This window comes from Chrysochloris asiatica, unplaced genomic scaffold (genome assembly GCF_000296735.1).
Source record: "Chrysochloris asiatica unplaced genomic scaffold, ChrAsi1.0 scaffold00053, whole genome shotgun sequence".
Classification (NCBI taxonomy): Eukaryota; Metazoa; Chordata; class Mammalia; order Afrosoricida; family Chrysochloridae; genus Chrysochloris; species Chrysochloris asiatica.
Window position 1 is genome coordinate 13974998 of NW_006408571.1, and position 17370 is coordinate 13992367.

The 17370-nt window shown below is 39.0% G+C and overlaps 1 protein-coding gene and 1 pseudogene across 9 annotated transcripts in view; one reads left to right on the top strand and one right to left on the bottom strand.

Moving 5' to 3' along the window:
- Positions 1-17370, top strand: part of MELK (maternal embryonic leucine zipper kinase) — a 109922-nt gene that overhangs the window by 61780 nt on the left and 30772 nt on the right. For 7 of the 8 annotated variants that reach the window (XM_006863110.1, XM_006863111.1, XM_006863113.1 and 4 more), the window contains 2 exons: positions 9957-10088; positions 13163-13285. In XM_006863110.1, coding sequence (XP_006863172.1) covers positions 9957-10088; positions 13163-13285 — 255 coding nt within the window. The remainder of the gene's footprint in view (positions 1-9956; positions 10089-13162; positions 13286-17370) is intronic. The other variant, XM_006863109.1, reaches the window with a different exon arrangement.
- On the bottom strand, positions 9153-9845 carry LOC102831733 (annotated as a pseudogene). Its single transcript, XR_438717.1, has one exon. The product of XR_438717.1 is annotated as an oxidative stress responsive serine-rich 1 pseudogene (transcript).

The following is a 17370-nucleotide window of genomic DNA, read 5'->3' on the forward strand; positions in this document are numbered from 1 at the left end:
TGGGATTCACATTTAGGTCCTTAATCCATGTTGAGTTGGTTTTTGTATAAGGCGTGAGGTGAAGGTCTTGTTTCAGACTTTTGCATATCATTTTTCAGTTCTGCCAGCACCATCTGTTGAAGAGACTATCCCCTCCCCATGTGACATATTTTGGTGTTTTGTCGAAGATGATCTAATTATTTTTCAGTGATATAGCTGATGCTGATTTGCTTTAGTAATCTGACAAAGAAGTCATGGTTTTGTGGTCACATAAGTTTAGCTCTTTTTAAATCATTGGAAAAGTTCCTTGAATTTCTTTTAGTTTGGATTTATGCATGCTTCTAGTTTAGTCTCATGATGGCTGTCAAAATAAAGTCATTATAATAAAGAAAAAAATTATAATAAAGAGAATAAGAACTTGAAAAAAAAAGTATCCTTTATGAAATGCAGAATCTTAGGTTCTACCTCAGACCTCCTGAATCAAAATCATATTTTAATAAAATCCCCACGTGATTCCTATGACATTCAAGCATTGGACTAGGTCAGTGGTTCTCATTCAGAGATGATTTTTGCCCCTCTCTCCCCCCACTTCAGGGGACATTTGGCAATATCTCGAGACATTTTTGATTGTCACAATGAGGAGATCACTATTCGCATCTGTTCGGTAGAGGACAGGATTGCTGCTAAACATACTACAAATTCCCCATGACAAAGAATTGCTTAGACCAAATCATCAGTAGTGGTGTGTTTAAGAAATCTGGTCCCTAGGTAGTCTCAGAAAATTCACATTAGTTTGAAGTTGTTGTTAAGTGCCATCAACTTAGAGTGACCCTGTGTAGGGTTTCTGAGGGAGTGACTGGTGAATTTGAAACACTGACCTTGTGGTTCAAACTGACCTCAGGGTCAAGTGGTTATCCTGCAGTGCCAGACCAGGACTCCTTCGTTTGAAGTGTCCCAGGAAAACCAGGCTTACTATGAGATGGACTTTGCTGTATTTTTTCTGTTGTTTTGGGAGCTCTGACTTTTCCGTAAGAGAATTACAGCCGAATTTCCAGCAGAATTACAGCTCTGGAAACCCTATAAGCCAGTTCTACTCAGGTTGCTATGAGACAAGATAGTGTCACTATGAGTCAGAATTGACTCTATGGCAGTAGGTTTGTTTGCTTGATTCTTGGTTTTGATTTTATCTTTGGAATTGGCTAGACTGAACACAGAGAGAGACTACTTCCGTGTGATCTGTGCTGGTGTGGTGCCAATAATTGTTATGCTTGGGCAAAGAGAGAGAAGCAATCCTATTTCCAAACATCTAACTTTTATAGAACTATGTTGTATCTACAAGTTCCCCTAAATGGCTTTTGATATGCAGAAGTCAATTTTTCATGTCTCATAAGATTTTGAGCTATCTCATTGTTGCCCCCTTGCTATACCCAACTGTAGTCCTGCAGGCCTATAATTTGCTTGCTTATCTGGGCTGCTGACCCCTCTGAGTGCCCCTTGCTTAATATAAACTTTCTTTCAACTCACTGCTTTCTTTACTTTCTTCCTATTCCTCCAGATTTGAGTGGTTTTGGATTGTGGGACCACCAAGCATCCAGTAAGGGAACTTTAATGGAGGGTCACATGTGCATGTTGTTGTTAGGTGCCATTGAGTCCGTTGCAGTTCTGTGTCATCCTTACAATTGTTATATTTGACTGTGTCAATCCATCTCATTGAGGGTCTTTCTTTTTTTCACTGACCCTCTACTTTGCCAAGCATAGTGGTATCCTTCTCCCCAGGGACTGGTTCCTCCTGATGACATGTTCAAAATATGTGAGATGAAGTCTTAGCATCCTCCTTTCTAAGGGCAGTCTGGTTGTATTTCTTACAAGACAGATTTGCTTGTTCTTCTGGCAGTCCGTGATATATTCAGTATTCTTCACCAACACCATAATTCAAATGCATCATTTGGTCTTTCTTACTCATTGTCCATATATGTCTATGCAGGAATCTATTCAGACCAAGACAGATCCCTTTTATCTACCCCTGTGATATGAGTACCCATGTTCTTTCTTGGCAGAAGTTTTAAGGATTGAGGGCCTCAGCAGCAGGCTATGGGAAGGCTAGTTGATGCCTCTTCAGTTTCTCTCTTCTTCCTTATGAGTAGAAACCTTTCCTCAGCCCAGGTGTCTGAGACGTTATTTAACATTTGGACTGCTTGAGCAATAACTAGCAATTTAAAAATATTTTTCATTTTCTAGAAATGGAACCTAACAGGTCAACATATTTCTTTGCTTTCAGATATTTGACTTTCAAAAGAGGGAACTGCCTTAAAGATTAGGAGATATTAGTTGTAGTAGACATGTGGATTTATGTCACCTGGAAGTGTAACTGATGTGCTGACTTATCTGTTATTGAACACAGAATGCCCGTGTGCATCTTATCATAGTAAGAAGTTTGCTGTGGCTATGGCAGAAAGTTATTTGTAAAACGGCTGCTTTTTGCCTGGAGGAAAGGTTTCACGGGTAGTTATAAAACTCATAGGTAGATTCAGAAAGCTCAGTCTGAAACCTTTAGTTCTCTCCAGGAATTCTTTACGGTGCCTAAATATGGTATGACACTGATGATTAAGAAAGTGGCAGCCTGTTTCTTATCTAGGGCTATTGTCAGGCGCTGGCGAGTTAGTTCTGACTCATAGCGACCATGTGCACAACAGAATGAAACCCTGCCCAGTCCTGCGCCCACCTCACAATTGTTGTTACATGTGAGCCCATTGCTGTTGCCACTGTGCCAGTTCATCTTGTTGGGGGTCTTGCTATTTTTCGCTGACCCCTCCACTTTACCTAGCTTGATGTCCTTCTCCAGGGACTGGTCTCTCCTGATAACAAGTCCAAAGTGTGAGAGACAAAGTCTCACCACTCTGACTACTAAGGAGCGTTGTGACTGGACTTCTTCCAACAGTTTGGTTTGTTTTTCTGGTAGTCCATGGTACTTTGAATATTCTTCTCCAACACTAACTCAAATGCATTTCTTCTATGGTTTTCCTTATTCATTGCCCAACTTTCACGTGCATATGAGGTTATTAAAAATACCGTGGCTTGAGTCGGGAGCACCTTAGTCCTCAAACAGACATCTTTGTTCTTCAGCACTTTAAAGAGGTCTTGTGCGGCAGATTTCCAACAAACTGAAAAGATGAGTGGTGGTGTTATCCATGCCTCCAATCAGTTTACAGCATCTCTTTCAATAAGGTGGCTATCAGGCACGAGACCACAGATGTCAGAAATAAAGAAAAGTCTTTAATGTTGTTTTTGAAAAGTAGAGAGGGTGACTACAGTTTTTACCCATTTCCTAGGTACCGTCTCCAAGAAGCCTTTTCTGGCCTACTTTTCTCTTACCTATCTAGATTAAAGGCAACATTTCATGATAATTTATCACAGTATATTTTATACTTCCCCACTCTGTACTGTTAGGGCCATTATACCAGCTTCTTAGCATAAACTTTGACTGGAGTTGGTAGAAGAAGGCCTCTTTGAATCATATAGTTTGTCAGAGAGTACATGCAATGAAGTATTCTTTAGTATTGTTGAAATGTCACACTTTTCTAGGGTAAACAGTTTTATTGTCTTTGTGAGTACATTATTTAAAAACTTTCAGTTAACCATAGCAGATTTAACAGATATATTTACCATGTTTCTATTATAGGATAAGCAAATCCACCAGCTACTCCTAGGAAACACTATGATTTGGAACTAACTCTATAGCACTTAACAATAACATGCAAATAATGTGTGCATATATGAAGGGGCTTGAAAAAGCTTGTAGAAAAATTTTATCTTTTAATTCTGCTTTTCCAGTAACTTTTAAAGCCCCTTCACAAACCGTGCAAACTATTGTGTGTTAGTTTCTTGTGTGTGCTGTGCGTGTTATTTACGTGGGTGGGTTATTAAAAGATCGGTATATCCAACACTTTCTAAAGCTTCACTAAAATAACAATAAAGGAATGAAATTGCCATAAAATACCTCAAGAATGAAGAGAATGAAAGGAAAGACAAAAGGAAAGCCAGTAAAAGTTGGAAAGGTATAAAGCAAAGACATAAGTGGTAGCTGACATAGCATTTTGGAGAAACCTAGGGGTAAGTGCCTGTGGAGCGAAAGGCAACAGGCAGCCTTTGTTGTAAGTGCTGTGGGGTCAGTTCTGACTCCTGTGACCCTGTGGACAATAGAACAAAACACTACCTGGTCCTCCCCACAGTTGCTGCTATATTTAACCCGTTGTTGCAGCCACTGTGTTTATCCATTTCTGTGAGCGTCTTCCTCTTTTTCGTTGACTCTCTACAATTAGAACTGTAAAGGCCGGTTAACAGTGGGTGTGGGGCAGAAGACTGGAAGAATATATTTCTATGGAACAGACCTTATACAGGGGTGATTGAGAGTTTAGGCTCTTGTCTCATCACCTTAGAGAAAGCCTCCAGGCAACAAGCGGAACAGCCCCATCCCATACATAGAACTTCTAAGTAGCTGTGTAGTATGATTTCTCACTTTTAAATTGAAACAATCAAAATCACTAGATATTTGAGCAAAGCCTCTTAAATGAAAATCAGAGATCAAAACAAATAAAGTAGGGACAGGAGAGATAAAAAGTAAAGACATTCAGAAAAACAGACAATGCAGGAAGCAGAAGAAAATGGCTGAAAAATGATAATGTTCTCAGAGATAAGAGAAGCTATTTCATTTCTTGAGACAGGAATAAGATTACTAAAAAACATTCCAAAGTACTCTTAAAAATTTAAATATGACCACAGAAATGAAAAGCTGAAATCAAAAGCGCAAATAAAAATGAAGTTGATTTGAAATCTTTCAAAAGTAGAGTGCGAAAACATAGGGATGGGGAAATAGAAGAGAATAAATAAGAAAATTATACAACCAGTTTGAAAGACATAACATATGAATAATGGAGGTTTCAAAAAATTGGAACAGAGAAGACAGAGGGGAAGAAACAGTCAAAGAAGTATTTCAAGAAGTATCCCTGACTGGATAGAGGATGCATTTCTGAGAGTGAAAGGGCTTAACGAGGTCTTCACACAACGGATGGAAATCAATCTACACCAAGACCTATTCTAGTGAAATTCCAGAAAATGGAGGGTGGATGGAGAACCCAGATGCCAAATGTTTACAAAGACAAAAAAGGTCACACACAAAAGCTTGGGAATCAGAAAGACATTAGAATTTTCAGTAGCTACACTACTGAAAATATGGACCAATGCCTTCAAAATGTGAAAAAATATTACTAATGTGGAATTCTATGCTTACCCAACCCAGAATCAAGTGTGATGATAAAATACAGCCATTTTTCAGATACATGATCTCAAAAAAAATTACCTTCCACACATTTACCCTCAGGAAATTACTGGAGCATGTACTTAACTAAAACAAGAGTATAAAGCAAGAAAAAGGAATACTTAAATTCAGGAAACTGGGGAGACATTGGAGGCTAGAAATGAATGGAATTCCTGTATTGACAGCTGAGTAGTAGACTGGGAAAGAAGCCTGCTCAGAGAGAGAGAGAGAAAGAGATGCAGACTTCCAGCCTGGATGTCTCTAAGAAAGGGGAGAAACAGATTAGCTGATTCATGTGAACAGATTGAGAAAGCCAGAGAATTAGTATGACTGCCTTTTTTAAAACCCTCAGGAAAAGTCAAGTTATAAAAGAAGGAAATGCAAAAATACTCCTTCTGGTTTTGTAGCTGCAAGGCTTGTTTACCCTGCATGGCCCTGTTGTTATTGTTGTGTTGTTGCCGTCCAGTTGGTTTTAACTTATAGTGACCCTGTGTAGGGTTTCCGAGGAGCAGCTGGTGAGTTTGAACCACCGACCTGTGGTTCAAACCAACCTTGTAGTCCAGTGCTTTATCCTACAGTGCCACAATGACTTCTGAGGCTGCAAATCATTGTGGAAGCAGAAAGCTTTATCCTTCCCACTCAGAGCTGCTTGTAGGCTTGAATCGCCACCCTTGTGGTTCATAGTCCTGTGCTCATCCTGCAGAGCCACTGTGCTCCCCAGAAGTTTATGTACTGATTGATAAATAGCCACTATCCCAAGCTCCCTGTGTGTTACTCTGTTATCTCCTTCAGCTGACCCCTTGACCCTAGGTTCTGCAATTAAAGAGTTCTAGTTAATATGTTGAATATTGCCTCTGCCTAACTAGTTATAGATGCTTTTTACATCATCATTAAAAAGTAAATACTGGATATTAATTTACCTAAATACTGTGATAACATTATAGGAGGATGCAGGAAGAAGGCATGCACAGGAAAAGGGAGGGTATTGTAGAACCTAAATTTTTATTTTCTCTATTAGGAAATCTACAGATCATATCTGAAACTAGAAAAAAAAAAAATCAAAGCTCTAGAACCAACTAATTTAGAAATGTGAAATTAATAGCAGAAAAATAGCTCAAAGAATTTAAAAGTGAACTCAACATTACTTTTTTAAAAAAGAAAAAAGAGACTCGGCGGCACTTAACATCGTACACTTTTGAGTTAAAATCATTTTCTACAATGAGAACACACTGCTTCCCCCCCACCCCAGGAGTGGCTGGTGGGTTTGGGCTAACAACCTTGCGGTTAGTGGTCTGGTACTTTTCCCATAGCACCTCGTCAGGACTTCATAGTAGATAGAAAAACAAAACACCACACAAATAAAAACATCTATGTATTGAGAAGACTTTTTAGTGAAAAACATTTTTATGCAAATGAATCAAAATGTAGACACTGCTTCTACAAATTTATGTCCTAGATTTGAAAGTATTTTGAGTGATATTTATCAGTTTAATGTTTTCATCACAAAAATACAAAGCTGAAATTAGTGCACATAAGGATAAAGCAGTGCTAGATCCACATTTGTAGCTTAAAAATTTTTTTCCCTTTTATGAATTTTCTTGCTCACAAAAATAAAAAATGTGATCGAAAGCTTTTTCACAATATTTATAGTCACAGAGTCTCCAACATGTGAAGCCTTGTTGTTGTTAAATGTTATAGAGTTGGTTCCGACTCATAGCTACCCTGTCTAGGGTTTCCGAGGGGTGGCTGGTGCAGACAGTATCTTGCAGTACCACTTCCTAAAGAAGGAGGCACACGGAAGACTTTTACATTCATAGAAGTAATCTATACTGAGTTCTCATGTGGCGCCATGAGATAAGCACTCAACCTCAAGGTTGGTTGGAACCACAAGGTCAGCAGTTCAAGCTCACTGGCTACTCCTCGGAAACCCTACATGAGGTCGCTGGGAGTCATAACCAACTCTATGGCAGTTGACTAAAAGATTTTAATCACATTGTTTTTATTCACTTTTCTAATCACTTCAACAGGGGTAATTAGGGAAAGCTTTTCCATGTACATGAATTCTGCCCGTTCTTTAAACTTATATGATGTCTCTGCCATGTATCTCTTTTCTCAGGCTTGTGAAAGCAACAAAATGAAATCTATTTAAAAAATCACTTAGGTTAAAAAAAAAAAAAAGGAAAAAAGACTGGTTTTATTGGTCAGAAAGAGACTGGAGGAACTTGAAATTGTGGTCTCTTGACTACCCTTCAGGTCTGGAAAGGAACTCACCCTTGTGGCCCAATTTTTAGCCAAGCAGTAGATAAGGTATCCAAGGAGCTCTGGTAGCATAGTGGTTACGAGTTGGGCTGCTTACCTCAAGGTCAGCAGTTTGAAACTACCAGCCGTTGGGTGGGAAAAAGGTGAGACTTTCTGCTCCTGTAAAGATTTCAGTCTCGGAAACCCTATGCAGGGTTGCTATGAGTCAGAACCGACTCAACAGCACAGTACCACCACCAGATAGTTATACGGAGAGGGACATCAGCACTAGTAAGGTATGTTCACCATGGAATAGTCAATCATTCAAAATCAAAAGGATAACATTTACCTAAGAACAGAGTTGAGAAGTGTGGGAAGGTGGGTGCAATGGAAATAGGAACCACAGGAAGGAAGGAAGGAAGGAGGATAATTGAAGGGGATTGCAATCTTTGTGATGAAACAAAGTGCATGATTTGTTGAATGTAGAACTGATGATCTTTTCTATAAATCTTCACTCAATTCACAATATAAAAAGTTTACAAGAGTTTTTTTTTTAAAGTGATTGTTCTTGGAAATGGAAATTGTGTGTGTGGTTTCATGTTTTCATTATATGCTTTGTGTCTTAGTTATCGAGAGTTCTGCTATAATAGAAATACCACAAGTGAGTGACTTTAACAAACAAAAGTTTATTAATAGTAATTAATATTAATGATAGGGAAGCTAGAAGTCTGAATTCAGCGCATCAGCTCTGGAGACAGGTCCTTGCCTACTTTCAGCATCTATAGGCCCAGCATTCCTTAGAGAGCTCCATGGGTCTTTGTATCAATCCTCCCCTGAATCTAAGAACTTCACAGTGCAGGGAACCCAGGTCCAAAGAAAGCACTGCATTCCTGGCTCTTCTTTCTTGGTGGTAGTATAGGTCCCTCTGAGTTCTACTCACCTCTCTCTCTTTGTATCTCAAAGGAGATTGACTCGAGATACAACCTAATCCTGGTTGATGTCATTAACGTAATAGAAGTGAGAATATACAACATATAGGATAATTATGTCACAGGACTTTCCACATCATGGAGGCAATTGCTTTATATTAGATCTCATCGTGGGAGATCACTGCATCTTAACTGCTAAACCACTGAGAATGCAAGCACAAAACCTGAACTAGCACACCTTGTAAAGGCATTTGACTTTTAAATTTTGTTATTTTTTATTTTTAATCAGGCAGGCCAGCTAGTTTATTCGTATTAAATCTAAACCTTCGAACTCCGGCTTAACAATAACATAAGAAATCTTTAAAGACAATAAATCTTAAATTAAATCAGAGATGGTTTAAATCAGTCACATAACTGCTAATATTCTGGGCTGGCAACTACAGCATGACAATGTTCAGTTCAGTTACAAAACGACATGTTGATTTTCCTTGACCACCAACTCTTAAAACAGATCTGAAAAAAAAATGTGGTTTGACAAAGGCATTTACCATATACCCACCACTGCCAGTCTCAAGTGATTCAGATGTCTTCATCCCCCAGGAACATTTCTAGGAAGTACTGTTTTTTAAGGTCTGCTTGCCTTGGTGGGTATGTAAGAACACAGAGAGTAAGTTTAAAGAATGAAGGTTAACTGAGATGCCAAGAAATGTTTTTATTGCAAGCACAGTGAGCAGGAGATGTCTTCTCACACCAAGTGGCTGCAAGGTCTGCCATTAGCTAAATCTGACAACCCTTCATTGGTTTAAAGCATAGGATTAGCTTCTGGATATCAGATGTACATCATTTCTGCCATGTGGGACATTTTCTTGGGAATATACAAGTAATATTCCATGTAGCCTGACAGGTCCTCAATGGTCACATCATCCACATAGACTCGAGCTTGCTCAGAACAGGAGTTGGGGGAGCCAGACAGAGTTCTGGTGTGGAGCGACTGAGAGTAGTCCTTAAGTGTGGATCTTCGTTCTGGGGCCGTGGGCGGGACCTTCTGCAGGCCTGAGAAGGAGTACACCTCCATGCCATGCCATCTCTTACACGGGCACTCCTGGCCCAGGCACGCACATGCCTTGCCCTGGTTCAACTTGGAAACGGACTGAAAGTCAGAGAGATCATTGGCCTTGACACTTGCTTGGGAGATGTGGGTGGCATCCGAGGAGTCTTCCTTGGTATTCTCTGATGGGAGCCCTGGAACTGAAGTTCTCAGAGGCTCAACGACTGCCCCTGTATGATTAGCATCAGGAGGAGAAGCAGCACATTCTCCTGCATTGCACTCTTTTAGGGGTCGAAATTCCCAGCCCACTGCTGCCATCAGGGGAATCATTGACTTTTAAATTTTTAAATGTTTACTATTCAGAACATCTATAAAAAATTATTTTCTAAAGGAACATTATTTCAGTAACCAATTTAAGTCTTCTAACCAACTTACTTTTCTTTTCCAGTGGCAGTATGATCATCTGACAGCTACCTATCTTCTGCTTTTAGCCAAGAAGGCTCGGGGAAGACCAGTTCGCTTAAGGCTTCCTTCTTTTTCCTGTGGACAAGCCAGTGCTACTCCATCCAAAGACTTCAAGGTAATGGTTAGAACTTTTTGTGTCAGTACTTGCTGGCCCTGCCCTCTCTGTTTATGAATGGGTACACTACTGGAAAATAACTTTTCTGGTGTCAAAGAGCCAGAGGCAAGGCATTTTATGATCTAACATTTTTTGATGAAGAAAATGATGGGAATAGCATAAATCTTGACTGTGGTATTGAAAAACCTAGGGCTATGAACCAATTCTTCCCAGTTCAGTCCTGGTTGGTGAAGTGAAACTGGGATAACCCCAAGTTTGCAAAATGTGGGTATCTAGAATGATAACAGGAACAGTTAAAATTTTGGATTGATGCCCTGCTAGAGACTTAATCTCCCTGTTAGAAAACAAGAGCATCATGAGTGTTGCATAGCAACCAAGTCTCGTGATTGGCAGAGTTGGATACAGTGGTGTCCTGCTCAAAGATGATGACTGACTGCACTCCTTGGAATGTGTGTCACTCTCCACAGTCCTGACACTGTTCCAGGGCCATATGTTTTCCCATTTTTGCTTGTGATTCTATTTTACCCAAATTTGAAAATTTTGAGTCTGTTTGATTTTGCTTTGTCAGCCATGACTGAACAGATTTGAACCCGTTAGAGGCACCCCCCAAATAATTGCCGATTGTTGTGAAAAAGTTTTAAGCCACAGGTAGGCCAAAAGGAAAATAGGCTCTGCCTATAGATAACCTAAGGAGCTCTGGTAGCATAACATAGTAGTTATGAGTTGGGCTGCTAACCTCAAGATCAGCAGTTCGAAACGACCAGCTGCTCCACGGGAGAACAATGAGGCTTTCTGCTCCCTTAAAGAATTATAACCTTGGAAACCTATGCAGGGTTGCTGTGAGTTGGAACTGACTCCACAGTGCATAACCACCATCATCATAGATACAGATAGCATCTGTAGATAATATTGTTAATATCTTACTGTGTAGCTTTCCAGTCTTTTAATGTCTTTATTTATACAGTCTATGAACATGTAAGTGCTTTTAAAAGGACATAGTATTATTAAATTGTAGATAAAATTTTTGGAATTGTTGGGAATGGTACCTATGACTCCTGGTGTGGTGTTGTAGGATCAGCACTGGGCTGCACACCACAGTCTTGGCAGCTCAAACCCATCAGCTACTCCTTGGAAACCCTATACAGGGTCACTATGAGTCAGACCCAAGTTGACAACACTCAACAACAACAACAACAAAGGGTATATTTATACATTATATCGCATGAAATATTTTCATGGGTAGTCTGACAGCCATTTTGTGTTAAAAATTCAGAGTTTTTGTTTGAGTAGTAGCTGTAACTCATGCAGTTCACATTCCTGGCTTGAAAGTTAATTGTAACCATTTTTCTATGTTTTGTCTTCTTTGTCTCATTTTTCTTTTCTGGACATTGGAACGGTGGAGAAGCTTTGCATATTTGGAAGCACCTTGCCATTCCTAAATGCTTGCATTAGACTCTGCTTTCTGTGTAATTCTTTGTTTCTCTTGTGACTTAAAATTCAGCTTTCCAAATACTTGCCAGATGGGTGTGAAACTTTGAGATATAATCTTCCTCCAGATTAATTCAGATTGCAATTTAAATAGTCTTGACATCTTTGTTATCCTTAGAGAAAGATAGTTGGTCCTCTTTTTGCAATCTAAAATAGGATAAATGATTGACTGAGATGCTTTTAAAATTTTTAGGTCTAAATTATATAAAAATGGTGCTAAAATGATACCTCCCTCATGATCTTTTGTTAACTTTCCTCCCCCTGCATTCACCCCAAATTCCTTTAGCACGTGATTTAGCTCTCTCTTTTTAGTAGTCATTGATTACATACTGGAGGTATAGTGGGTCTTATGTCCCTGCCTGGATTGATCCTGGTCCCAGTCACTGTGCTTTCATGACTTAATAAAGTATCCAAGTGGAAAGACAGTCGAAGGTTGTTACTCTTAATCTTCTATCTACAATGGGGCAGTTACCTAAATAATTTAAATTATTCATATTTTTAAGTCACTTTTAAATGCATTAAACATTCTAATAATAAGATAAGGAGCTCTGGTAGCGTAGTGGTTACGAATTGGGCTGGGAACCACAAGGTCAGCAGTTCGAAACTACCAGCCGTTCTGCGGGAGAAAGATGAGGCTTTCTGCTCCCGTAAAGATTTACTGCCTCGGAAACCCTATACAGGGTCGCTGTGAGTCGGAACTGACTCCACGGCACATAACAACAACAACAACAAATAATAATAATAAGATATAAAGCAGAAATCAAATTTGGAGCACTTTTCTGATATTTATGTAATCATTTAGCAACGATTGAAGCAGACCACATAGTCTCTTTGGAGTGTTATCACCTGCAATAAAATTGTTCTTTTCTTTGGGATGCTGTTTATAAGGAAGTAAGTAATCCTTAAATGCCAATCAATAGGTGTCACATTCAGTGAAACAATAATATGATTTGATTGATTTAAGAGTCACAGAAAAGTAATATGTCATCCTTCATATCATTATAATTTTCAGGCTCCACACGAGGCTCTTGGGAAATAAATTTAAGTAAGGTTTGGTGTCTGCTATCTAGCAGCAAAAATGGGACAAAATGTCCATATAGATAGCACTACATCCTAGTATATGGGTGTCAGATGAGTGGGTGATGGTGGTGGGGGTGTGCCACCGAGTTGATTCTGACTTACAGCAACCCTGTATAGGACTTCCAAGGAGCTGCTGTTGAACTTGAATTGCTGACCTAGCAGTTCAAACTGACCTTGCAGTTCAGTGCATTAACCCACAGCACCACACAATATATATATATATATATGCTTATCTTGCTTACTGTGTAATGCAATCCTGGTGATAATGATAAGCTAAATATCATGCAATATAACAAAACTGTTCCAAGACATATTGTTTAAGAGTCAGAGATTCTCCGACTTAATTTTTGAATTCCTGTTTTATGTATTGTATGGTGAATCCTTGAATATACTCTCTCTCATTCATTTCTCCTTTCAGGGCCTTGCCCTGTGCTGGGAACATAATGTTTTAAAACTTGAATCATGATGCTGTTGTTTCTAAATTGTTTTGCATTTTAATTGAATAGTCAAAGAATCTGAGTCTGGAAGATGTGACCACAAGTGATGAAAATTATGTGGTTGGATTTATTGATTATGAACGGTGTGAAGATAATTCATCAACAGGTGTGGCTACTCCCCAAATACCAAAGGTTGGTTATTTTGATTGCTATGTAAAGCAGGATATGTAATTTGAATTATTAAAACATTTAGAATCTAACATGAAATTATGTTTGTGCTTGCAAATTAAATGAATTCCTAAATTGAAAACATTAATGAAAGATTGTTGAAATATAAATGAAAGGGAAATCAATTATTTCCAAGTTGAAGTACTTTGCTAACCCCTTCCTCCCTCTTTTAAATGAGATATAATTTATATGCTATTACATTTACCCTTTTTTAGTGTATAGTTCTGTGGGTTTTATTTATTTATTTATTTTTTAAGTTTTATTGTGAATTGAATTATAGTTTACATGGGAGAACATTGGTTTTACACTCAACCAATCGTATTTTGTTTCATTACAATGATTATAATTCCTCTCATGCACCATCACTTAACAGTATTTGCCTCTATCTGCTCTTTTTTTTTTTTTTTTTTTTTTTAAATACACAAGAACACGTAATCATTTAAACAACCATAGGGCACATTTTGCAAGCCAGCCTCCTGCCCTCCAACACCTAGCCTTTCTCTTTCCATGAGTCTAGCATCCTCAGCTGCTTTATCTTCCATGCCATTGTTTCTGCCTCCATCTCTGGTGTTGCTGTTTCTCTGGCTAGGATCCCACATCCACTCATGTTTTTCCTTACTGATGGTCCTAGTGCCCTCTGTTCCTTGAATGTAAGATTAACTACACCCCCCCCCCCTTTTGTTATACAACTTGTACCTTTACAGTTGTGACGATTGCATTAGGTTTAATAATAATTACTTGCTATTGAATCAAAAGAATCCTGTCCCCATCTCTTTTCACCAGACCCATCTACACAAGATAAAAACTATTCAGTGGGGATTCTGCTCCCCACCCACCCACAAACACACATACCCCTCCCCCCCCAACACTCTGAAACTAAGCTCTGTCTTGAACACTTGTAAGCCAGCCACTTGTTGCCTTTATAGCTCCCTCCATTTTAGGTCGCCAATGTCTAAGTTGTTCGCCCCTATCATCCATGTGTACTGAGAAGATGTTGTTGTTGTTAGGTGCCATCGAGTCAGTACCAACTCATAGTGACCCTATGTACAACAGAACAAAACACTGCCTGGTCCTGGGCCAACCTCACAGTTGTTGCCATGCTTGAGTCCATTGATGCTGCCACTTTGCCAATCCATCTCTCTGAGGGTCTTCCTCTTTTTCTCTGAACCTCCACCTTACCAAACATGATATCTTTCTCTAGTGACTGGTCCCTCCGGACACTGTGTCCAAAGTATGAGAGACAAAGTCTGGCTATCCTGGCCTCCAAGGAGCACTTCTTCCAACACAAATCTGTTGGTTCTTTTGGCACCCATGGCACTTTCAATAGTCTCCTCCAACACCATAACTCAAAAGCATCAATTCTTCTATGGTCTTCTTATTTAGTGTCCAGCTCTCAAATGCATATGAGGTTATTGAAAATACCATGGCTTGGGTCATGTGCACCTTAGTCCTCAAACTGACATCTTTGCTCTTCAACACTTTAAAAAGGTCTTGTGCAGCAGATTTGCCTAACGCAATGCATTGTTTAATCTCTTGACTGCTGCTTCTGTGAGTGTTGATAGTTGATCCAAGAACAATGAAGTCCTTGACAACTTCAGTCTTTTTTCCATTGATAAGAATGTTGTTTACTGGTCCAGTGGTGAGGATTTTTGTTTTCTTTACATTGAGATGTAATCCATACCAAAAAGGCTGTGGTCTTTGATCTTCATCAGTAACTATTTTAAGTCCTCTTCACTTTCAGCAAGCAAAGTTGTATCATCTGCATATTGCAAGTTGTTAATGAGTCTTCCTCCAATCCTGATGCCACGTTTTTCTTCATAGAACCCAGCTTCTTGGATTATTTGCTCAGCATACAGGTTGAATAAGTATGGTGAACGAATACAACCCTGTCACGCACCTTTCTTAATTTTAAACCATTCAGTGTTCCCATGTTCTGTTTGAACAACGGCCTCTTGGTCAATGCACAGATTTCCTCATGAGCACAATTAGTATTCTGGAATACTCATACTTCGCAATGTTGTCCATAGCTTGTCATGATCCACACAATCAAAAGCCTTTGCGTAGTCAATAAAGCACAGGTAAACATCTTTCTGATATTCTCTGCTTTCACCCAAGATCTATCGGACATCAGCAATATCCCTCTTCTGAATCCGGCTTGAACCTCTGGAAGTTCTCTGTCAATGTGTACTTGCAGCCGTTTCTGTATTACCTTTAGTAAAACTTCACTCGCATGGGATATCAGAGATTGTCTGATGATTTCCACATTCCATTGGATCACCTCTCTTTGGAATGGGCACAAATATAGATGTCTTCCAAACAGTTAGCCAGATAGTCTTCTAAATTTCTTGGCATAGATGAGTAAGATAGATCATTATGAGACAGAATTATTAGATAGATCACATAATTCTGTCATGTGATCCCCACCATCAAAGACCTTTCTTTGGCTAGATCTTTTGTTTCTTTGGTTACACTTATTCTAAAGTATTTCATCTTTTGGGTGATTATTGTAAATGTTACTGTTCTCGTAATTTCTTTTTTAGAGCTCTCTTTATTAGTGTAAAGGAGTACAATTGATTTTTGATTGTTGATCTTGTACTCTGCCACTTTGCTGAATCTTTCAAAGAGTTCCAGTAATTTTCTTGCTGAGTCTGTGGGATTTCCTATGTATAGCATCGTATCATCTATAACTAGAGAGAGTTTTACTTCTTTTTGCTAATTTAGATGCCTTTAATTTGCCTTTCTTGCTTTCTAGCTTTGGCTAACACTTCCAGCACAATATTGAATAGAATTGGTGATAAAGGGCATTCTTGTCTGTTTATCGTATGCAAGGCAAATGTTTTTGGTTTCTCTCCATTGAGAGTGATGTTGACTGCTGGTTTTAAGTTTAGGCCCTTAATTATGGTGAAGGATTTCCCTTCTATTACTATTTTGTTGAGTGTTTTTTTTAAATCAAGAATTGGTGCTGGGTTTTGTCAAATGCCTTTTCTGCATCAATTGATGTGATCACATATTTTTTTCCCTTTTAAACATTTATGTGGTAGATTACATTGATTGGTTTCCAAATATTGAACCATCCTTGCTTAGCTAGTATGAATACCATCTGATCATGATGTATTATTTTTTTTATATATTGCTGGATTCTGTTGGCTAAGATTTTGTTTAGAATTTTTTTCATCTGTGTTCATGAGGGATGTTGTTATTATTAAGTGCCACGGAGTCCATTTTGACTCATAGTGACCCTGTATAGAGTTTCCAAGGAATGGTTGATGGGTTTGAAACACTGACTTTGCAGTTAGCAGTCTAGTGCTTGTCCTATGTTGCCACACCAGGATTCCTTACGAGGGATTGTTATTTTTGTTGTTAAGTGCCATCAAGTTAGTTCCTGACTCATAATATCCCTAGATAGAGTTTCCAAGGAGCAGCTGGTGGGTTTGAACTGCTGACCTTGTGGTTCACAGTTCAGTGTCAATCCTACAGAGATACACAGGAATCCTTATGAGGGATATTGGTCTCTAATTTTGGTTTTGTTTTTTTATGTCTTTGCCTTTTGGTATCAGGGTTATGCTTGCTTCATAACATTAATTTGGGAATTGTTCTTTCTTGTCTATATTCTATAATAGTTTGAATAGAATTTGTATCAGTTAATGTCGGAACGTTTGGTAGAATTCACCAGTAAAACCATCTGGGCCTTGACTTTTTTAGTTGGTAGTTTTCAATATGTTTTATTGTGAATTATGTGATAGTTTCCATGGGAGAACATTAGTGTTACACTCATCCTATCATATATCATTTCATTGCCATGATTACAGTCCCCTCCATGCATCATCAACCAATCAAAGGGTATACCTTGCAAACCTGGTCGTCAGCACATAGCCCCTCTCCCTCTCTGGGTCTGGAGTTCCAGCCACTCCATCTCTCCACGTCATCGTCTCTGCCTCCATCTCTGGTGTCACTGTTTCTCTGGGTAGGGTCCTGCATGCCTCTCTTCTCCCTTGATGGTCCCAGGGACCTCTGGTTCTGGGCTGCAAAGTTGATCACTCCCTCCTTTT